The sequence below is a fragment of the Acomys minous genome, assembly GCF_964271855.1.
Source record: "Acomys minous genome assembly, chromosome: 13".
NCBI classification, from domain to species: Eukaryota; Metazoa; Chordata; class Mammalia; order Rodentia; family Muridae; genus Acomys; species Acomys minous.
Genome location: NC_140495.1, coordinates 80,520,833 through 80,544,596, shown reverse-complemented (window position 1 = coordinate 80,544,596; position 23,764 = coordinate 80,520,833). Strand labels below are relative to the sequence as shown.

The 23,764-nt window shown below is 47.7% G+C and overlaps 2 protein-coding genes across 13 annotated transcripts; one reads left to right on the top strand and one right to left on the bottom strand.

The window, feature by feature from the left end:
- Window positions 1-1,440: 1,440 nt before the first annotated feature.
- On the top strand, window positions 1,441-14,859 carry APOBEC2 (apolipoprotein B mRNA editing enzyme catalytic subunit 2). Its single transcript, XM_084755199.1, has 3 exons — window positions 1,441-1,695; window positions 10,750-11,313; window positions 14,463-14,859. The coding sequence occupies exons 1-2, from the start codon at window positions 1,562-1,564 to the stop codon at window positions 11,291-11,293; spliced, it is 678 nt and encodes a 225-aa protein (XP_084611325.1). The 5' UTR covers window positions 1,441-1,561; the 3' UTR covers window positions 11,294-11,313; window positions 14,463-14,859.
- Window positions 14,860-16,755: 1,896 nt separating this feature from the next.
- Window positions 16,756-23,636, bottom strand: OARD1 (O-acyl-ADP-ribose deacylase 1). 12 transcript variants are annotated; one of them, XM_084755200.1, is made up of 6 exons: window positions 23,459-23,636; window positions 22,699-22,782; window positions 22,216-22,360; window positions 20,030-20,088; window positions 18,791-18,903; window positions 16,756-17,375 (listed from the first exon to the last, which is right to left on the bottom strand). In XM_084755200.1, exons 1-6 carry the CDS (start codon window positions 23,498-23,500, stop codon window positions 17,273-17,275), a joined length of 546 nt encoding a protein of 181 aa, XP_084611326.1. In that variant the 5' UTR covers window positions 23,501-23,636; the 3' UTR covers window positions 16,756-17,272. The 12 variants fall into 12 exon arrangements, with proteins under 12 accessions (XP_084611326.1, XP_084611330.1, XP_084611333.1 ...); XM_084755204.1 differs by having other exon boundaries at window positions 22,699-22,779; XM_084755207.1 differs by having other exon boundaries at window positions 22,703-22,782; window positions 23,459-23,607.
- Window positions 23,637-23,764: the final 128 nt, after the last annotated feature.

The window sequence follows — 23,764 nt, the reverse complement described above, 5'->3', positions numbered from 1 at the left end:
TTCAACTCCTGATTTTTCTGCCTCCTTCTCCCAAATGCTGGGATTACACTGTGCCAGCTCAGTGACAGTGTCTCTCCCATTTTCCGTTCTCCTTCAGACTTTCTGTCCTAAGATTCTGCAACCACTCAGGTGTTCCTGATACTTCCTCAAACACGCCAGGAAATCTCAGGGCCACGGCACCCATCCCTGAAAATCTCCCCGCACTCCTATCCCCTGCCTCCTCACCCACCCCCTCCACCTCGGCTGGGAACGTTTTCCCCTTTAGATAGGCACGTGAATGCTTCCTTTGTCTCCTTCAGAGGGCCCCCCCTGTTTTGTTCCAAAGTCCTTCCTCATTAAAATGTAATCTTGGGCTGAAGAGATGGCTCAGTTCCTAGCAGAGAGTGTCTGCTTGGCGTGGGAGTGATGGAGGGAGATGAAGCCTCAGCATTTGCCCTTTGCACTGAACAGGACTTTAATCCACCCAATGCCACTTAAGGTCTATATGGCCTCAAGCAAGAACCCTAACCCTTTTATAGTTTCGGTGTCCCCATATTTAGTGTGGCAAGAGCACATGTCACTTCCCAGGGCAGTGGAGAACCTTAAACTCACTCCAACAGGTAAACTGCCAGACTCACTACCAGCTCCGTGTAGAAACTTCGAAACTCTGTAGCCCAGACATCGCTACAGCTCTAAGAGTAGTGCTCAGCTGGAGTGATGGCCAAACATGCCCCTCACTCATGAAAACCAGAGTTTGGATCCCAGCACCCACCTAAAAAGCTGGGTGGCCTCAGAACACCTGTAAACTTGCCTGTGAGCAGGGCTGAGACCTGAGGGTGCCTGGGGCTTACTGCCTTCTAGTATCACTCAAGACAGTGTAGGTTTAGGGAGATCTCCTGCCTCAAAGAACTAGGTGGAGAGTAATAGAGGCAGACATGTGAGGCTGTCTTCTGGCCACACACACACACACACACACACACACACACACACACACACTCAGACACACTATTGCAACCTAAGCTCATAGGGGCGTATCAGCGTGCAGACTCTGAGTGGCAAGACCATTTTCCTCTCAAATCATTGATTTCTGTCCCATGGCCTCCAAGACACTCCTTTCCTGAACCAACAGGAATGGCTGGGGTCTCCACAACTCCCTCCTCCATCACAGGCCTCATCCTGTTTAAAACACTGAGCGGCCTTCTTCCCTAAAGTTCAGTTGAGTTGGGTAGATAAGAGGAGAGCGATGGGAGAAAAGTTGGCCTAGCCCTCCCCCACCTGCCAGCTTCCTGTCGTCCTGCTGATAAATAGGGGAATACACATGGCCAGAGTTTCCATTCCCCCACCCTGTCACCCGCCAGTCACTCAATTAAAAAAAAAAAAAAAAAGATATAGTGAGACAGCGCTGGGGGAGGGGCGGGAGGCCCCTGGTTATAAAACCTGCAGCTGAGTGGGCGAGAGCAACAAGCCAGGTCCTCTTTCTGTCATCCCCAGCCAGGCTTAGCTGCTGACAGCTGCTTTGGGACTCTGCTGCCAGGCCCTGTCTGGCTTGGCAACCTCTCTGCTTCTCGGCCACAGTTCTCCCATGGCTCAGAAAGAAGAGGCCGCCGAGGCCGCGGCGTCGGCCTCCCAGAATGGAGATGATTTGAAGAACCTAGAAGACGACCCCGAGAAGCTGAAGGAGTTGATCGACCTGCCACCTTTTGAGATTGTCACTGGGTAAAGCCTTGTGTGGGGGCTGGGGTCCTTTGCCTGAGAGAGTGTGGGGTCTGAACAGGTCTCGGAAGATTTGGATGATAATAGTAGGAGCCAAGGTCAGCCACAGCTCTATTGCTTCGAGTGTTAGCAGGGCAGCAAATGCCTCTTGGCATTTGTTGTTTGTTTGTTTGTTTGTTTTTTGAGACATGGTTTTCTCTGTGTAATAGCCCTGGATGTCCTGGACAAACTTTGCAGAGCAGACCAGCCTCAAACTCACAGAGATCCCCCTGCCTCTGCCTCCCAAGTGCTGGGATTAAAAGCGTATACCAACAGGCCCAGCTACTCTTGGCTTCTGAGGTAACACCTTGGACCCCAAAATCAGAAGGAGGTTGGAGGAGTGCCTCTGAGGAAGGGCTCCGCAGAATGGAAACTACATGGCGTTTTTTTTTTTTTTTCTTCATGGCAGTCTCTGACAGTGTGCAAAGGCAGAATGTGTGCACTACTGAGAGACATCTCAGGAAGGATGGTGGCACGGATGCTGTGGAGAGGGAGAAGGAACCCTGGTGGCCATCTGGACTTGCCTGAGGGTATTGGGCATCTTCTGCACCTGTGTGCATAGCTCAGTCTCAATGAGTTTGGTGAGAACGGCACATTTAAAGATGGCCCCAGAGAGAGAGAGAGAGAGAGAGAGAGAGAGAGAGAGAGAGAGAGAGAGAGAGAGTCATCTCCCAGATCGCAGGCACTGGGAACCTGCACACAGAGGATCTATTGCACTATAGCATTCCTATACAGCCTATAGCAACTGTCTCAGATCAAACAGTCCACAGGCCCCCAGGGGAGAGTGTCATGTTCAGGGTCCCCTCTTGTCCAGATTGTGCCATCTCCAGAAATGAATGCAAGTAGCCTTCCTCCTCCTCCTCTTCCCCCCCACCTCTCCCTCTCTCTCTCCCTCCCCCCCCCACCCCCCCCCCTCTCTCTCTCCCTAGAGAGGAAGGCACAGCTAAATCCAAGGCAGAGTAAGAAGAGACTGGGGCCAAGCTGCCTCCCTGAAGCACAGTCCCCTTCTTGGCAGTGTCGAGCAATGAGCAAAGGCTGGGTGAGGGCACACCAGGTCTCAGAAGGAACAAAGGCATGAAACGGGAGAAGCAGCCCTAGATAGTAATTTGGACTTGCTATTTTACACTTGACATGCAATGCCCCAGGCCTGGCCTCCGTTTTCCTATTTCTAAAATGAGGAAGCTACCAGACTTGATTCTTTCCCCCCCCCTTCTTGGGGGGGGGGCGTGGCGAATTACGAGATAGCATTCCTTTGTGTAGCCTTGGCTGTCCTGGACTCGCTGTGTAGACCAGGTTGGCCTCGAACTCACAGCGATCCACCTGCCTCTGCCTCCCGAGTGCTGGGATTAAAGGCGTGCGCCACCACGCCTGGCTTGGACTTGATTCTTAATGTCTCTTCCTTCTCAGAGATTTTCTGACTTCTAAGAGAGCCCAGGGGGAAATGTAGCTTGCTTCCTGAGATGTGAGTAGCCATTGAACTTCCATTCACTCTTGCTCACCCAGCTAATCTTGCTCTCATCCCAAGATTAAGGGAACAGCTGGCCACAGCCTAATATAGACGCAGGGAAAGCCTAGGGCAGACAGGCCAGCAGGGCCCTGCCTTCTAGTGCCTTGCCCATGGCAGAGGATCCTTTTGCTGTCACGTAAGCGTGCTGGGCCATGCTGTCCTGGGTTCAGCACATCCTATCCACTCTATGCAGCTTTTGCTCTCCCAGGTACAGGGCAAGGTGAGTCAACAACACAATTCGACTCTGTTGAGTTGAACAGGTATTGGGGTCCCAGGGCAATGGAGCCTGAAGGTTCTCTGAAGGGTCTCTGAACTGGCGTTTGACTAAGGCTTCACAGAACATAGTCAGGAGGGTGTGTTTATTCTCCCTCAGAGAAAGAGAGACAGAGACAGAGAGAGACTCACTCAGGGAAACTGAACAATCACCTAAGACCCCAGAACCAGGAAGTGTCAGGTCTTGGGACTCCTAGCCAAGTGTCTTGCCCACAGGTCTCCTATGGTAATAAGAGTTAGAGGTTTTCCATGACCCGAGGCTCAAAGACAGGGGCACAGAGGAACAACGTTCTGAGCTCTCTGAGAGCACTTCTGGATGGAGACAGAGCTCTGAGTGCTTCCTGGACACAGGCAACAGCTGTGGAGATCTGTCTCCTGGGCCTCTCTGGATAAACAGATAACTTAAAATAGCCCAGAGGAGGGGCCGTGTCTTTGTAGGGCCAAGGACGATGGCTCCCTGGTTCTTCCTTTCCAAAGGGCCAGTGACGCCACTCCCCCCCCTAGTCCAGGCTCCACAGGGAACTAAAATGCTCCTTAGAGTTGGGCTGAAAGTAGTACAAGAGCGGGGACTGCTTTTTGGGAAACAGCCTGGAGTGAGGAGGGGTTGTGGAGGAAAGAGGAGAGAGATTCTTTCGTTGGGATTCTGTTTACATGGGGTGCTTTGGATGGACAGACAGAAAGCAGACCTGAGCATAAGAACAAAGACATTGGTTGACGATTCTGGAAAAGGGTCTAAAACCACAGGGTGTGCTGAAACCAGATTCTGTTATCTGGAGAGTAGATTCTGCCCACCTCATCCCTGTCCTGTCCCCTGTGATTTCCATGGATGCTTTGAATTCTCCCTAGTACAGGATTTACATGAAAGAAATCAGCACATATTGGGCTTGTCAAATGGCTGGGCAGGTAAAGGAGTTTGTCGTGCAAGCCCAGAAACCTGAGTTCGAATCCCAGGACCCACACAAAGGTGGAAGCAGAGAGCTGACTCCACAGAATTGTCCTCTGGCCTCCAAATAGGTGGCATGACATGACCAGACTGGTATTCATAGCATGCATCCTGTGCAACAAACATATACATAATGGTGATGATGTAAAAAAAAAAAGTCAGCACACATTACAACTTTGGGATTTTTTTTTTCTAAGAGAGCTGCATCTATTTGTCTCCGTTCCAGGAGTTCCTCTTTCTGTGGTTTGCTTAAGCTTAGGGTGGTTCTTTGAAAGTTATGACTTGAGGCTTAGAGAAGATATCTTACTCACCAATACTAGCTGCGACTTACTGTCTACTGTTATTGTTAGAAATCTGAGAGGTTGGTTTACTCAGTCATTTGCATATAGAAATAAACCTCAGACGGACTTTGCTCAAGTCAGAGTCACAGAGCACGAACCCCGGGACCTTAGGACTACAAGGCACAAAACTACTCAAAGCAAACCAGAAAGTGGACTTTCACAGCCACTAATATTTGCCGTCTGTGAATCGCACTCTTACTGCTTGCTCCCATCAGACTAGCTCTCCAAGAGAGCAAGGACTCTCTTTCATTACTTTATCTCTAGCTCTCAATTGGTATTCAATAAATATTTGTAGGGTAAATGAACGATCTAGTGAGAGAGTGCTTCCGTGTATTAGGCCCTCTGGATGCCATTGTGATGGGAAGTGAACTGGCGGGGGGGGGGGGGTGGGGGGGTGGAGGGGGGGAGAGGCAGGGGGGGTTCTTATGCAGCGATCAGACTATAAAGAGACGTGTGATTCTCAGGATGGACAGAATTTTCCAGACATCCCCTTGCAGAAAGCACAGGGATGCTCTAAGACAACATGGTCCCCACCTTTCATCTCTGCCGTGAGTGTGGCCCTGGCCCTACCTAGCACCATCCTTGTAAGAGTGCGATCATGTATGTTTCAGTAGAAAGCATGGCATGCTATCACAGGGGTTATGCTGTGCTGAAGATAAAAGGCAGAATGAGTCTTTTAACCATGTCCTCTTAGTCTTCTAGGTTTACTTATTTTACTGTATGCATATGAATGTTTTACTCACATGTGTGTCTGTGGAGTGAGACTTCAACACCAATTGTGTATGTGTGTACACACATGTTTGTGTGTGCACATGTGGGAGCACGCATACCATGGCATATATGTTGAGGTCAGTGGAGAACTCCCTTGGAAGTTGGTCCCCACCCTCACCTTATTTGAGGTGGGGTCTGTTGCTTTCCACTGTGGCTGCCAGGCGAGCTGGCCCATGAGTAGTTTTCTGCCAGGGAGTTTTCTGTGTCTGCCTTCTGCATTCCCATAAGAATGCCAGGATTCCAGACAAGGGCACCACCACACATCTGGCTCTTTACTTAGGTTCTGGGGATTCAAAGTCAGGTCTTGACTCTCACACAGCAAACACTTTAGCCACTGAATTTTAGGTGTTTTGAGACCTATGTAGCTCTGGCAGTCCTGGAACTAATTATGTAGACCAGTCTAGCTACTAAGTCACAGAAATTCACCTGCCTCTGCCTCCCAAGTGTTATCATGCCTGGCCCCCTCGACGCTATTCCTCATACCACATTTCCCCACCCTGGCCTCTGGAGCATGCTGAGGAGTAGGCTACTAAAAACAGAAAATAGCCCACCAGATGCCACCCTGGCCTTCCAGGAGGTCAAAGCTATGTGGAAAGAGTGTCTCCCATTGAGAAGACACTGACTTCCTGCTTGCCTTAGGCAGAACTTCATGTAGTCCTGCAAATATAACATTCTCTCCTTTGTTCTAGAACCTTCTTCCACTTTGCTCTACACTCCTCTCCCCTGGCTGGCCCGCTCTTGGCGTCCATATTGAAAGCGAGTCTGAGAAGGGTAGCTATTAAATGCAGCAACTCTTTCCCTAACACAGGTGTCACAGGCAGCTCTGGTGACAGGAAACGGAAACAAGTCACTCTTCAGTCAGCCCTGAGTGAACTTTCTACTCCCTGAGTTCTTTTGTAGCAACTATGTCATCTCTGATGAGCTAGACTCTAGGCAGTCCTATGCTGCCCCCTCTCCCTGTATAGCTGTGCTTAGGAAACACAGATGTTTAAAGCATACACCTTAGAAAAATTACATACTACATATATCCACATTAGTTCTCTCTCACTCAGCAGACTTATTTTTTGATAGATAGATCTTAGGATTCTGGGTTTCCCTATTTGCTCCTTGCAATGCCCAGTGTGAGTGGTGCCTACAAGAGAGAACTAGGGCTACACCTGAATGAGTGACTAAATGCAGAGAAACAAGACTTCCTGCCATTGTCACTCTCCAGCCCGCCCTTCCAGCACACGTGCACACATGTATACAGTTACACAGAGACAGAGCGAGTGTCCACTCCATCTTTAGCAGTGAAATCCACTGGGGTTGAGAGCGATCCTTCAGCCATATTCTGTCATTAGGAAAAAGGTTTTACAGCTAAGCATTTAGAAGTCTTTCTCTTTTTTTTTTTCCCTTCCGTTAGGGGGTTAAGTAGTGTTGGCTTTATTCTGTGTTTTCGCAGTTGCCTGAGGTAGCCATGCTATCCAGCTCTCTGCAGTGACTTCAGACCTCTGCCAGCTCTTTCCCCGTTGAAGCAGTCCATAAGATACCCAAAGAACCTCATTTGACCTTTATGATCCTTCTGACCAAGATGCCCACTGAGAGGCCAAAGGAACCAAGCAAGCCCAGGCTTTAGCCAAAGGAAAGTGTAGGCCTCAGGTCCTCCCTTAAAGACCCTGTGAGCGGCGGGGCGGGCCCTGGGACTGCTGGCAGGACTGGGTTAGAAAGGGATATTTATAGCGAGGTGACCTTTCTTCCTCTCCCATGGGTTTAGGGTTTCTGGGTTCTCTCTTCATGCTTGTGGAAAAAGAGGAGGGGGTAAATGTCACATTTATGAGGGAGGGGCATCAAGAAACAGTCCACCACTGTCACCCATTCAGCCAGCTTGCTTCTGTTGGCTGGGCCAAATTCTTGCCTTTTTTTTTTTTTAATATTTATTTAGTTATTATTACATATACAATGTTCTGTCTGCATGTACACCTGCAGGCCAATAGAGGGCACCATTATAGATGGCTGAGAGCCACCATGTGGTTGCTGGGAATTGAACTCATGAGCTCCGGAATAGCAGTCAGTGCTCTTAACCTCTGAGCCATCTCTCCAGCCAGTGAGGCTGCAGTGGACAAAGTCAGAGCAACACTTTGTGCACAGGTGGAGTGTGGGGAGCTCCAGGAAAAAAAAATAACATGGGGCAGCTACTGCTGAAAGCACCCAACCTACAAATAGTCATGAATACTTCCAATGCCTCCCTCCCCCAGGATCTAGCATAGAGGTGGCTCTGGGTCAGACCCCGGTAAGGAAGGAAAGAGTACTGCAATACCAAAAAAGAGTCTGGGGAAAACAAAAACAACATCAGTTATGCGCTCTCAGGCAAAGAATCTTTCAGGAAGTGAGGACACCCTCCCTTCCCCCCTGCCACCCCCACCTTCTCCCCCACACACACTCAGGAATATGCAGAGCAGGAGGGTGACCTGGTGGGTGAGAGTTACTACGTAATTGGGAGTTTTCTTCCACCTGGATTTGAAAGAGGGAAGGATAACCATCAGGTGATTGCTCCTGCTGAAATGTTAAATAAATAATAAACCATTTCCAGTCAGGGATGCAGGGGCTTCGAGAGCTAAATACAGCCATAAAGGAATCCTGGGGCTGGGTCCGTAGACAGATCTATCTCCTTCGGTATTGGAAACTAACTTGACAGCAGGGGATCGTGGGTGGAGAACACTCTGCGACTAGGCAGAAGGAGGGGAAATCCCTGGGGCTTCCTCAGGCTCTCTGCTCTTCCACTCGGCTGCATCTCCTTATGCAGCCAAGGCTGGGGATTCTAGGTATCCTCTGCAGCCCGGCGGTCAACTGACCTTTATAGGGGCAGAGAAGAAGCAGAGACCGGCACCCAGTGACAAGTTAGTAGTGCCACGCATGTTTTGCAGCAGGTGCAGAGATTACAGGTTTACTCTGGGGAATCTTGCGGCTAGGGAAGCACTCTCAGGGAGCCACACCCAGCCGGGTGACTAGTTACGGCGAAGAAAAGCAGCCCCTCTGCCTGGCATTTCTCCTTTCAGCTCCTGACTGGAAGAAAAAAAAAAATCATGTTTTCACTGGCTTCCAAATCTGTACAGGTCTACATTTGAGGAAAATACTCCCAAACAAGAAAAATAAAAACAATCTTTGAGAGTCACAAGATGGCTCAGCATGTAAAGGTGCTTGCTGTCGATCCTAATTACCTAAACTCCATCCCCTGGCCCCACAGGGCAGAAGGAGAAGAACTGCTCTCACAAGGTGTCCTCTGACCTCCACACACATGGTGTGGCATAGTGTGGCATAGGTGCCTCCTCTCCACAAATGATCATCGGCTCTGATGTCTTCTCTCCTTTTTATGACTACCAAGGTCTTCTTTAAAATGCCTGGCTACTCCTATTCTATTTACTTCCTGGTATAATTTCCCCCTTAAATCTTCTGCTTACCAAGTCCACGGTCCCGACATCTCGTGGGCTCTTTAAATCTCAGGCTATGACCAGCTGGGTCAACAGTGCAGCTGGATATAGCCTGAGTTTAAAGAGCCCACGAGATGCCTGCCATCACCACGGTGATCTTCCCTCCGATGTCATTTGTGGCACACTTTTCTTCAAGAACCAGGAAACCTTTTGTGCTGCCTCATGAATCCAGGTTCAACTTTCAAGACCCTTCTGTCCTCATTGCAGTAACCAAATGCCTGACGAGAAGCAACGGAAGAAGAGTTTCCCTGGGCTGGCAGTTTGAGGAGACAGAACCCATCAATCAGAGCAGGGAAGGCATGAGTCAGGTGGCTGGTCACGTGACATCCAGAGCCGGGAAGCTGGGGAGGCAGTGGGTGCTGGTGCTCGGCTCGCTCTCTCTTCTTCCCCTTTCTAGTCAACCTGAGCCCTGAGCCCTGAGCTCATGGGATGGTACCTACAATTCAGGATATCTCTTCCCTTCTAGAGTAAATCTCCCTGGAAACACCCTCATAGACAATGCCCAGAGATGTGTCTCTGGGTGATTCTAAAACCAGTCATGTTGACAAACAAACCGCCCCACTGAGTTGGTCTGCTGCCCCCTTCTGCAATGCTCTCGCATTCTTGGCTGTTTATTTGCACCTTCCCAGTCTAACGAGATCCTAGCTGCTAGATGACAGCCATGTGGAGGCCAAGGGTCAAGCCTTTCAAGACTAAAAAGACCCAACACTATACTCAAGCTTAATTACCCCATAATACCCTTAGGTAGACCTGTCTTGCAGATGACTCGTAGCCCCTGATCATGTGAAACCCCTTTCAATTGAGAACAGGCCAATAGGAGAACAATCATATTATGAGATATAGGCCACTCTGTGACCAAAACACAATCTGTGTGAGCTACGGGAGAGAAATGAAGGCATGAAACAACACTCTGTAAAATCTTTTTCTTGCTCCATCATGAGAAATCCCACAACCTACTGCTTCATGATGTGGGGTGTTCATGGGGTGGGGTGGCACATGCCTGTCAATCAAGAACTTGGGAGGCTGAATTGAAGCAAGACGGCCTGGAGTTCTAGGCCAGTTGACCTAACTAGACCCTCTTGAGAGAAAGAAATGAGAGATGAGAGGGAGGGAAACTGAGTCAACAGTGGAAACACTGGCGATTCTTGTTAGTAGGGTAACCAGAACACAAATTCAAATCCAGATTATCTAGGTTTTCTAAGTCCTTCCCAGTAAACTTTTTAAAAGAGATTTACTTCTGTGCCAAGCAAGGTGATACTTGCCTTTAATCTCAGTACTCAGAAAGTAAAAGGAGGCAGAACTCTGTGAGTTCAAAGCCAGCCTGGTCTATATTGTAAGTTCCAGGACAGCCAGGGCTACAAAAAGAGACCGTGTGGCTTCAAGGGGGGTAGATATTTTTATATTGATGTGTGTATGCCATTGAATGTGTGCAGGTGACTTTGGAAGCCAGAAGAGGCTGGGTCAGAGCTCTTGGAAGTAGAGTTAAAGGTTAAAAGTGGCTGTGAGTCATTGAATATGGATATTGGGTGTCAAACTCAAGCCTTCCTAACCTCTTTGACTCCCTGTGTGTTGAGGGGGCGGGGCTGTGGTCAGTGTTAGGCAAGGCTTGTTCTCAGTAAGAATGGATGGGTCTTGGAGATGTGCCTGCTCTTGTAGGTCCTAGAAACATGGATTCATTATTCCCTTTTTTCCCTGTCTTGTCTCCTTGCCCTACAGGGAGCGGCTGCCTGTCAACTTCTTTAAATTTCAGTTCCGGAATGTAGAATACAGTTCCGGGCGAAACAAGACCTTTCTCTGCTATGTGGTTGAAGCCCAGAACAAGGGAGGCCAAGTACAGGCATCGCGGGGCTACCTGGAGGATGAACATGCGGGTGCCCATGCCGAGGAGGCTTTCTTTAATACCATCCTGCCAGCTTTCGACCCGGCCCTGAAGTACAACGTCACCTGGTATGTGTCCTCCAGCCCCTGTGCTGCTTGCGCTGACCGAATTCTTAAAACCCTCAGCAAGGCCAAGAACCTGCGCCTGCTCATCCTGGTGTGCCGGCTCTTCATGTGGGAGGAGCCAGAGGTCCAGGCCGCTCTGAAAAAGCTGAAGGAGGCCGGCTGCAAACTTCGCATCATGAAACCCCAGGACTTCGAGTACATCTGGCAGAATTTTGTGGAGCAAGAAGAGGGTGAATCCAAGGCCTTTGAGCCCTGGGAGGACATTCAAGAGAACTTCCTATACTATGAGGAGAAATTGGCAGACATCTTGAAGTAGGCAAAAGAGCTCAGCCTTCTGTAAGTTTTCTTGGTGCCGTGGCGCCATCTCTGTATTAACTGTTCACTTGGGTAGAAGACTTAAATCAGCCTCTGTTCTTCTATACTGCATGGTTTTCACTCTAAAAGGCAATTTATTTCTCCTTTCTTTTCTTTCTTTCTCTCGTTTTTTTCTTTTTCTTTAAAAAAAATGTATGTATGGGTGTTTTGCTTGCAGGTAGGTTTGTGTTCCACGTGCATGCCTTGTACCCAAGGAGGCCTGACAAGAGCATTAGATCCCCTGGAACTGGAGTTACAGGCAGTTGTCAGGCACTGAGTGGTGCTGGGAATCACATCTGGGCTGTCTGGAAGAGTAGCCAGTGCTCTTAACATGTGAACCATCTTTCCAGCCCTGTATCCCTCTTTTGATTTTTAGCTAGATCTGTTCTGCTTTCAGAGAGCTCTTCTTCGAGTTGCTCAGTGACTACTGTATGGATGTGGAAGGCCAGGGCACTCATGGAGAACCAAAGTCGATCAGCTCAGAGAAGCGAGCTAGTTTATACCCAAGTGTCTAAAGGGTTAAGCGATGTGTGTAACTGAAACAGCAGCTCAGAAGTAGCCTCCTACAGATGTCAAGAGGTGATAGGAGAACAGGAAGTAAAGATGAGCTGTTTAGGCAAATAATTAGGACACAATTAAGGCCAATTTGGCCTCTTGCTGAGGGTAAATTAGACTCTCACAGAAACAGGCCAATTATCCTCAGGAAAGAGGGTAAAAGATCTTTCCCTAGCTTTTGAATTTGGTTTGATCTACTTGGCTTCCAAGGAACTGCTGTGACTGAACCCCTTTCCAAGGCCAGAGTTACTGATCAAAATCTCCCAGCAATGGCAAGGGCTCCTCACTGCAGTCCTAGCCTTCTAAGTCTAGGATGACTCCTGTATTCATAAAACATGGGCGCAGCATGCGTCTGTGAAGATCATTCAATTTATGTTTGATGTTTCTCACTCCTAATACCCTTAAGAGAAGGTGCAGTTTGGCAGACACGTTCTGGAAAGCTCGGTGTTCTGGAGCTGTGTGTTGGCAGGTGTTTGCTATTAGGCATGCACATGGGGTGCCCAGGCATCCTCAGGCTAAGCGTCTTCCTGTCCGAGAGGACACAGTCGCAGTCTATTCTTTTTAGCAAAAAAAGACTTTGTGGGCAGTGATCCCAAAAGTTATTTGTATGAGGTAGGCTCACACCATAACACAGGACACTGGGTTGTGACAGTAATAGGGGCAGATAGATGTCAAGAACGATCCCTGGGAATCCAGAACTTGCTCTTAAAATTCCTCAAAGATTTTGTTGTTGTTGCTAGTGTAAGTACTGTCACTATAACTATCTAGCCAGCATAAGACTCACCACAATGGTGACTGCTGACTTCATTTTAAGCCTGAGTTGTTTTCTTTTGCATTCTTCGTGGGGGAGAGGGATATGGTGCCGTGTGCCTATAATCCCAGAACTCCAGAGGCAGAGGCAGGAGGATCGTGAGTGAGAGGCTATCTTGGGTTATACCAGGTCTCAGACCTTGTCTCAAAAATAAACCAAGAGTCGAAACCAACCAACCAACCAACCAACCAACCAACCAACCAACCAAAACACCCAACAGTTTGGGTTGTGGTGTAGTTCAGGGGTAGAATGCTTACAAAAACCAATGAGTTGCGCTGGGGATCTGTTTGCTGGGGAGACTCCTGCCTCACGTGCATACCTACTGGATTCATTCCCAGTACCACTGGTAACAGCAACAATAATGAAACTGTGTTCCCGGCACCAAGAGGCCGATTGAGGAGAATGGAGAGTTCATAGGTTAGCCTGGGCTATACCCTATCTCAAAAACAAAACAACTCTCACCAAAAAATCCAGTTTTAATGAGATTATATTTAATCTTTATTTATTTACATGGGAGGGGGCATGTGTCAAGGCACATGTGAGGAGGTCGGAGGACAACTTGCTGGAGCTGGGTCTCTGCTTCCACCATGTAGGTTCTGGGCATTGGATTCAGGTGTCAGGGCCGGCAGCAAGCACCTTAACTGCCCGAGCTGGCTCATTAGCCCCTTTGAAGATGTTTACAGGCCCCTTCTGCTGGCTCCAAACTAGCACGTCTTCAAGGATTTTTTTTTTTCATTAAAATTGTGAATTTCGAAGATGATTAAAAAGTTATTAATTTGGAATTACTGAGAGTTTTAACTGATACTCAGTAAATAATCCAGTATGAGGGAAAAGTACATGTCTACACCAGCTTACTTTAAAGTTGATATTTTGGGCAGCTGAGGGGGCTGAGAAAGGTGCTTGCCACCAATCCTGAAGACCTGTCATTTGATCCCTGGAGCCCACATAATTGAGAGAACTGATCTCAGAAGTTATTCTCCAACCTCCAGACATGCATGCACCCCCCCCATAAATAAATGTAATTTTAAAAAGAATTTAATTCCTTCTTGTATATGTAGCCAGTACTCTTGAACCCATTAGCACACTTCCCTGTGTATATTTGAGTCTTATAAATTCCTGAGGGAAAGGTCAAATTAACAACAAAAGCCAGTCATGGTGGTGCACGCCTTTAATCCCAGCACTGAGGTGGCAGAAGCAGGCGGGTCTCTGTGAGTTTGAGGCCACCCTGGTCTACAAAGCTAGTCCAGGACAGCCATTGCTACAGAGAAACCCTGTCTTGAAAAAACCAAAACCAAAACCAACAACAACAACAAAAAACTTATGACCAAGTCTAAATGCCCTTAAAGAACAGCTGTTCTTAAAGTTCATTAAAAAGCATTTGTTAAATATAGTTGCTCTATCTCTTCATCTTTTGCTTTAAGACTAGCGGACTATAGGAGGCAGAGTTCAAGGCTAGGCTGCTCTGGGTAGTAAGTTCTGGGCCAGACAAAGCTACACAATGAAACCCTGTCTTTAAAAAAAGGCAGAATATTTGTACTATATATTTAATTTAAGAGAGCATAATCCAGATGTCTTCAGGGGCTATGGTAACCACACCAAAGTATGAAGGAAACAGTCCCAACCCTAGCTCTGCCAGGAACCACGGGAGGCTACAGAGGAGAGATCCAGGGCCTTTTTAGGGAAGGTACAAAGAATCCTAGTTACCTCAGAGGGTTGGCTGTCGGGGGTCAGCAAGGCTCTTAGTAACATGTTGTTTCCCCTGAAGGTCTGCCCGCTGCCCCCCAGAGAAGCAGCGACACAAGACGGCATCCAGGACATGCCTGTCTTCCCGATTATACTTGGAGTTGGAGCCTGGACATCAATCAATTGTATTGGACAAGACCCTCCCTCAGTGAACTCAAAGCGTACCTCAGACTGTCTGTCATTCATTCGACCATGCCTTTTGTAATAAGGCTACTGGGGGAAAGGAAATTGAAGGCAAGAGAAGCAACTATATGTAGGCACCAGGTACCTGGGGGTGGAGGGTCTTGTTGCCTCTCTAGGGTTGGTACCTGAGACAAAGGTGCAGACCTTGGAAATACATCCAGAAGTGTTCTGAATTGAGCTGGGTTTTTTTTTTTTTAAGGCAAAATAGCAACATTAATAAAGGAAATAGTGTGGTTTTTGAGGCTTACTCTGAAGTTGGATATTGGGATGTTCCCATGGACTGTGAGTGGATACTGGGTACAAGGATACTGCAGGCTAAAAACCAAGCCATGACATTAGAAAGATAAAGCCAGTTTGACAATGAAGAACTAATTCTCCCAGGCTGACTTCTCACCGTGGCCCCCAACCTTAAAATATTTCCTCCTGAGGGCTGGGGAAATGGCGATGGCTCAGTGTGTAAGGGTCTTCTTGCTGCAAGCCTGAGAACCAGTGTTCAGATCCCCAGGTCCCCATCCTGCAAAGCAGGGTGCAGTAGCATGAGCCTGTAACGTTAGCACACGATGAGAGATGGAGAAGCCCTGGAGGAGTGTGGCCTAGCCAACCTGGTATAGACGCAGCCAGGAGACTCTGATTCAAAGAAGGTAGCTGGTGTCAGGCAGTAGAGCTCTACAGGTTGACCAGCAGGCTAATATGCAAGGGCCTCACTCCATCCCCAGCACTATTGAAAAATGGAAGAAAAATCGTCTCCTGGGCTTAATTGTCAAGAAGAACGTTTTCTTTCCTTTGAGGATAATATGATGGGGAACACAAGACTCATGGAATTTTATGAGGTATCCAGGTCTCAATGACCAAGTAATAATAGGCAGTCTCCTCCTCACTCAAGTACCAGGTTAATGTTCAGACACTATGTGACTCTGAAGAGCAGCACTCGGAAACGATGACAGGATGGTGCCAAGTGTCATTTCTCAAAATTGTCCAAATCCTCTGCAGAAGCATAATCACACCTGCATGTTTGGGTGTCAGCCAGACTCCCACTGGTTTCCTCGGTGGTTGTGCCTGTTGTAACCAGGCCCGCTCTCCTTTCCTCAGGTTTCACATGTGATGGAATTTGACCCCAAAGCACTTGATATCATCCCCACCAAAGCCCAGAGTGTCACTGACAGTTAACCAGGTTCCCTGGTGAGAACTAACTATTGTCTATAACTCCCTTATAGCAAAGGAAACCCAGAAAGCCAACAATCTGACCAGCAGTAAGATGCTTCCACAGGGGCTGGGGGTGCAGGTTGGTGGAGGAAGTCTAACAGAAACAGCTTTAGATTCAATCCATGGTAGAGAAAGGCAAAGTGACCACAGAGGGAAATAAGACAATCCTCTGCCCACCACCCTGCTCTTGTCTTCCGCTTCCTGTACTTAGATATTTCCTCCCTACAATATTAGAGACACCAGAAGGCTCTAATAAAAGCTTTGGTCAGGTTAGTAATGGACTCCCCCACAGCACCATAGGGAACTTGTCTGTCCCCAAGATAAAAAAGTGAAACACTTTTTGAAACCGCTGCCTCCTGTCAGGCTGCAGTGTGCTAAGAACACATCTAAAGTGCCCAGGTCATGTCAGCAGCACTTTCCCAGTGTAAGAACCGCCATCCCTGACCAGCCAGCATACACACTAGCATACGACCTCTGCTATGTCTGGCTGTGTTAACTTTCAGTACTACCACTGTGGGGCGGGAAGGAGTCCGAGTTTCCCCGATAACTCTAATAACACAGCACTGGCTAAATCCATGGGCTTACTTGTCCTGCTGTAGACATGAGACTTGTCCTTAGTCTCAGAAGAGGGACCAAAAACTACTGTAGTGCTCTGGAGAGTCCAGTTAGTTGTCTGTCATAACCTTCTAGGGAGGTAAAAACACAAACCTACCTGCCTCCTGATGAAGTCCAGCCTTGTCCAACCACACCAACCATGCAGGAGACAGGCAACAGCCCACATACTCACTAGCCCGCCTTCTAGCCAGGTGGACACACTCCTTGCCCATACTCACCTCCTTGTTGCTCTTCCCAGGGAACGCCGGCTCTTCACATTTAAGTCACACGGTTACGTCCACAGGATCCAGGACAGACATGCAGGTGCACAAATCTCACTGAACCCCCCAAAAAAGGTTTATTGTTCCACTCTTATCATCACAAACTCTTTGGTGACATTTGTAACTAAAACAAAACAACTATAGTCCTTTCCTGTGATGATTTTTGATGACATCAGACTAACACCAAGTGCACAAACACAAACAATGTGCAAGAATCTCAAAAGCTTACCCTTCCCACAATTCCTCTTTAAAAGAGGGTCAGAATCAACACTGCCACCTAGTGGCCAGTCAAACAAATCCAGTAGCAGAGGAACAAAAGAGACCCTAGAACAGCTTACCCATCTGGTTGCCCAGCCCAGTGACACCTCACCCTCCAGCAAAATAGCAGACACTGCTTGGGAGCAGTGCCCTCCATATCCTCTTGGAACACAGAAACCCTCATCTGATCTGTGACACAGTTTCCCTCACACACACAGTCCTCTGTCCATTTTAAGGTCCTACAGTTGTTTCCTCCCACAGCCCAGTAGGGATGACACAAAAGACCATGGCCTCATCCAACATCTTCATCTGTTCAGAGTGAATACACGGTAATCTTGATGTCTGTGGCCTCAAACACCTCTTCAATAATGGCAGATACATTTTCCCACTGCAGTCGATCCAGACCACATCCAATCCTGAAAACAAAAGAAAACATCTCAGCTTTTCTTGTTCTTTTGGTGAGATCAAGTGTGAAAAGGCAGAGCCCCTCCACTGGTTGTGATGAACACGTTAGGAACTGCCCCTCCTCCCCTCTTCCACAGCGGTCACCTGGGCTCGCACCTAAGGCAGCCACTGAAGACTCCGCAGTCCACTCTTGTTGGGAAGCCCCTCAGGACAGGTCTTAGGTGGCCACTGTGTCTCTTCACTTACCAATTATTTCTAATTACTTTCTAATTATTTCACTCTTTGACATGAGGCCACTAGCTCAGTTACTCTCTTTTTGAAGAAAAGTAACTTCAGCAGATGGGAAAATGCACCTATGTTTAAAACATACTTAAGGATAATAGAATGTTAAGGAGGATGCAAAGGAGAGAAAGGCCTTTACAAAAGGGAGCCAAAGAGGGGATTCAGGAACTGCTGGCTGTGGCCCGTGTGTGAAGTCTTTGCAACCAGCTTGCCAACTCTCCGGCCTAACATCTTTCCTCCAGTGTGATACTATCCCGAGCCTCACCAGTGGACAAACGGGAAACTTAAAATGCCAATTTCACACAATAGCAAAACAATCAAGTTCCTGAACAGCAACTTTAAAAAAAAGTATCTGATATATATGCCATTGAGCATATTAAAGAATGGATGATGGGCTGGGCACAGGTTAAGAGCACTGGCTGCTCTTCCAAAGGACCAGAGGTTCAATTCCCAGGACCTATATGGCAGCTCACAACTGTCTGTAACTCTAGTTCCAAGAGATCTGACACCCTCACACAGACATACACGAAGGCAAAACAACAATGCACATTTTTTAAAAGGGGGGTGGGGGATGTTGTGGTCACATCAAAAGTCATTTGAGCTTGGTCAGCACTGACTGAAAACTACTAGGGTGATTTAAAAAAAAGAGAGAGAGAGAGAGAGAAAAGAGGTATGGACCAGTTCCTCAAGAGGAAGCAAAGGGTCACTGAATACCCAATGTCACTTAAGTCCTCAAAGGGACATCAGGGACAGGTCCAGACTGCTACTCACAGACACCTTAAGCAGGCATGCAGCGTAAAAGGCAGAGATCATTTGAGATCAGAAGTGGCCTAGAGCAGCCACAGCTGCTCAGTCTCCGTTCCCAATCCCACTGATTCAGGACTGAGGCCAAGGCTTCAAACATAATGACAAGAATGCAACAGACTCTGACTGCTGAGGATGCTCCCCACTGAGGAAGGCAGGTGTGCGCCTTCCATTACTTTGATTTGTTCAACTCAAGCTAGAAAACAGCTATGCTGCAGCCTCACAACCACTTGGTGGGGAGCTCTGATAAGCGGGGCTCTGTCTACCTTTATACCTACACTCTCGGCTTGGCCTGGCCGTGAGAGACTACACCTCACCAATCAATTCAAGATTTCCTTGCCTGGGCATGGAGATGTCAGTGACACCATTCTTCAAACAATGAGACTTCATGGCCTCTAAGCTCTTCTGTAGGTTCTCATACGTTGGCTTGTGTGAAACCCGTTTCTTAGTAATCTGAACACAAAAGAGAGAATTTAAACTCTCATTAGCTGCACCTCCCAAGAAGCAGTCTACAATGACAATGAAGCCACCAGCCTGAAAATTCAAAGAAGCATGTTCTTATAGACTAATTCACCCAACTCATCCCGAGCAGGGATGACAACTTTCTGTAGCCCCAGGAAAATCCACCAGTGACCAAGGAACATGGCAACAAGGAAAACCACAGCACAGGAAAGCTGTGCTCATTGTCATGCTTAGGCTGGGCCACAGGTGAAGTGTGAAGTCTGTGCCAGGTACGTGGCACACTTGTGCTTGGTGCTCACACTGCCTGAGCAGCCCCTTCAAAGTCTGTTCATTTAGAAATCACGCTCCAAGCCGGGCATGGTGGCCCACACCTTTAATCCCAGCACTCGGGAGGCAGAGGCAGGCAAATCACTGTGAGTTCAAGGCCAGCCTGGTCTACAAAGCAAGTCCAGGACAGCCAAGGCTACACAGAGAAAACCTGTCTCAAAAAACCAAGAAAGGGGGAAAAAAAAAGAAAGAAAGAAATCATGCTCCCTTGTTTTTTGTTTCCCTACAAAAGCAGCGGCAAGGGATAGTTCTTCTGACAAAAATCATTCTCGGCTTTCAGGACAGCACTTGACAAGTTAAGTGTCTTCCAACTCTGTCTGCTGGCCAGAGGAGGCTAGGAGTGGGTTGACTCCAAATCACCATCACCACCTGTAAGGAAGCCACACCTGCTCTGGAGCCAAAGATGGTATGGAAGGTAAAGAATCCCACATTCCCTACAGCAGGGAGGAGATGAGCAGGGCATTTTGTGGCTCTGCATGTGACAAGGAAGATGGAAGGAAAGGCCCTCAGGGAACTCTCTCTTGAGAAAGGGTTTCCTTTCAGCCTGTCTAAGAAAAGGCAGATCTCCTTAAGGTATGCCTCTCAGGCCTATGGTGGACTGTCCATGGAACTGTGGCACAGCCTGGTGTGCCTAGCTCAGTGCTCCAAGCAGCCAACACCTCTGAGATGAGCTGATGTTCAATTGGGAACTGCTGGGCACCCTCCGCTGTCTACAATGGAGCACCATGATCACTGCAGGGAAGTCCATCTATGCTAATCTACACAGTATGAAGATTCGGCCCAATCTTACCAAGTAATATATATATCGCCCATCTCTCTTCAGAACAGCCACTTCTCCGGACTTCTTTTCTAAGAAAAACAGTTATTTAATAGTAAAAAGGGGGGGGAACCCCAGAAATGTCCATCTCCACATTTATAATATTTTTATAGAGCTGAGCATAACTATCCCAATTGCAAATGCACTGTCACCTGCCCACTTAAAAAACATTGTTACTGTCTTGAAAATGTTTTACAATGTACCACTCTTCAAAATTTGTCAAACATGTTTATTCAACAAGGTATGTGTGCACAGAGGTAGGCACAGAGCCAGAGGTTAATGTTGAGTGTCTTTGTCAGCTACTTTCCAATTATTTTCTAATTATTAAAGTTATTTACTTTTATTATTTTTAAATCATGTTTATATGTGTGCATGTGTGCACAAGTACAGGCACCTATACTTGTGGAAGCCAGAGACATTAGATCCCGTGGAACCAGAGTCACAGATAATTGTGAGACACCCAATATGGATGTTAAGAACCAAATTCAGGTCATCTTCAGAAGCAGTACACACTCTGAGCCACTGAACCATCTCTCAAGCATCCTCGCCTCATCTACTATTTTAATTTATTTTCTTTTTCTTTTTCAAGGCAGAGCCTCTCACTGAAACTGGGGCTCCCTGAACCAGCTACACTGGCTGGCCAGTATAGAAGTCCACCTACTTCCATCTCCTCAGAACTGGGAGCAAACACATCTGTACATAGCTTTAAAAAAAAAAAAATAAACACATGGGTTCTAAAAGTTGGAACTCACATCCTCATTTGCTCAGGAAGCTCTTTACAAGACTGAACCATGTCCCCAGTCCCAACAATGACCTTTTCATATTGTTGTATTACACATTATGAGGAACAGGTCCCAACCCCACCACTGGGGCTTCTCTGTGTAGCCCTGGCTGTCCTGGAACTTGCTTTGTAGACCAGGCTGGGCTTGAACTTGCAGAGATCCACTTGCCTCTGCTTCCCAATTGCTGGGATTAAAGGCATATTGGCACCACCAGGCTCAGTGTCATCATTTTAAATAACTGTAATCAAATGCAGTAGGATGCTCCTTTTGTCCAAGCCTGGAGTCATAATGAATGGTACATTCATAGAAGCCTGGAGAAGGAGTTGTTCTGAAGAGGGATGGGCCTGAGATGTAGTGAAAGATTACTTCAGAAGCTCCAGAGGTAGTATAATGCATAATTCTGATTTAAAGTCATTGCTAGAAAGTGGTGTAGAGGTCTGTAAAGTACTTTCCAAACTACTCTTCATAGGCACAGCCCTGGTGGGCCTGAACTCTTTATGTAGACCAGGCTTGTCTTGAACGCCAAGGGACCCACCCCTCTCTATATCCCGGTCACATGGATTAAAGTGTCTGCTACCACTTCCAACCCAAACCCCTCTTTGAAGAATAAGCTGAGAAAGCCTGGTGTAGTGGCTCATGCCTTCATGTCAGTATTCAGGAGACTGAGCCAGGAAGACTGCTTAGAGTTCAAGGCAAGCTCAGGTTCCACAGCAAATGCCAGGCCAGCCTAGGCTACATAGGACGACTCTGCTTCTGAGACAGAATAAATACGACAATATTTAGTACAGGATCTTGACCTCCAAGGAACACATATGGAACTTGTTGTGCCCTTCACTTAAGCAAAGGTTTGAGAGAAATGAAGTATTTTGGAAGACAATTTTTGAGGGAGACGAGTTAATCAGTAAAGTGCTTCCTGTACAAGCATGAGGGCCTGAGTTTGATCACTAGTACCCACATAAAACCTGGGTGTCCGGGTATACGTTGTACATGCACAACTGGAAAAATGGAGCTAAACGGCCAAACTCTTTATGTTCATCAAAAGATGCTGTCTCAAGAAATCATGGTGGAAACCAAAGGAGGACAGATGGTGCCAACGTGTGGCCTCCACACATGCATCTGCACCACAAACGCATCATACACAAAAAAGAGAAAGAGATTGGAAACCTTTACAAGAACTCATTTGGTGTGGTAAAGATCCAAACCAGAGGCAATTCTTGTGAGGAAGTTAAAAACAAAAAACAAACAAACCAACCCTGAGAAGTTAAAAGCACTCGGTTGCTAGAAATCTCTTTGAATGCTCCTGTATATAGAGTATAATGGAAGAGCAAAGCAGGCTCCAGCCAGCATGAACTAGGCTATGATGCTCTCAAAACTCACGTTGACTTAACAGTTCCTGCACTCCTCCAAATTTCTTCTTGAAGAGAACAGCTATTCCGGCGCCCATCCGACAATCCTCACTGATACAATGGGCCAGAGAGTCTGTTTTGGGACATTCGAAAAGATCTCCTTTCACGTAAGTGATCTAAAACGTGTGAAGGGAAAGAAAAACTGAAAACTCTCAACTCTTTCCAGAGCTTCAACAGAGCCCCGCCTCACTGCTGCCTCTCTGCTTCTCCGCCGCTCCGAATTAAAACCACCCCTCCCCATCTTAAGGAGTCAACTACCACACATTAAAGTATCTGTAAAAGGAAAGTGATGAATGCTATCTGCCTAGGATTGTATTAGCCTCTCCTAAGGCAATCTGCTGGAGAGAAACAAACGAGGGTGGGAATCCAATTATTAGTTTAATTAAAAAGTGTTTATGCTTTTGACCTCAATTACTCTGAATTTCACTTCACCGATAAATTTAATAGCTGTTACCCACTCGACTTTCTTCTGGATTTTCATTAAGGCGGCTGGCCATGATACCGAGTCGCTATTCCCAGAATTCAAGAGTGTCTTCTGCTAATGAAAAGGAAAAGCAAATGAAAACCGGCGGCCTGAACATAGCGTGTTCAGATTACCCTGACAACCCACTTAGTTTTCCCCACCTCCTCAACGTGTATCCATCCCTAAGAGGCAACACAAAACAGCTTTCCAGGATTGGAAGCAAAGGCGGTTCCCAAGACACGCCTCCTTACTTCAAGCCCTCTCCTGGCCTCGGAATGGGGTAGGCTTAGGATAGTCTGGTATTTTCCCGGAGGATATGACTTAGAAGAAAATATGAAGGAGCGGCAATCAGAGTGTACCGAACTGAGATGTGCTGAGCTCAGGCGAAGAGGACAGACCTCTCAGGGAAAGACCACCTCTCTCGGAGGTGCAGGAAGCAAAAGTGAAAAACAACTTCCCATTCTCTCCTCTAACCCCAAGGAGGGTCAGTCCTGGGGTCATCCTTCACCTGCAAAGGGATCGGCCGTCAGCAGGCCCTCCTCCACGCAGGGAAGCAACAGACGAGCCCGGACACGGAACCAACCCCTCCAAAGCCTTTACTCGCACGCACTCAAGATGGCCGCCCCCATCCCTTAACGGGGCGGATGTGAGCCTCTCTAGCTAGGTAGCCGGGTCCGCTCTCCATGGTAAAGGCTTCAGAATTTCCGGCGGTAAACTCCGTAGTCTCCCGCCGCCGCTCAGGCATGCGTACCGAGATGTCGACCCCGACTTGAGAAGAAGGGCGCTTGCGCATTTGGCCCCAGGGGGGGTGTGTCCCAGTCCACGCTTTAAAAAAAATGGGTGGACAGTTGAAACATTAAAAAAGAGGGGTGGGAGGGGGCGTGCTAACGCCTGCGTAGTATAGCACTCAGGGCGGTGTTTAAGAAGAAGACTATGGCGCCTCCAGAAGGCGCCTGCGTAATCCTCCGGCGGAAGAAGGGATCAAATCCAGGAAGTGGGTGTGGCCTCTGGGACGCCTGCGCAGTGCTCCGCCTAGTGGGCGGGGCCGGGTTGGCCG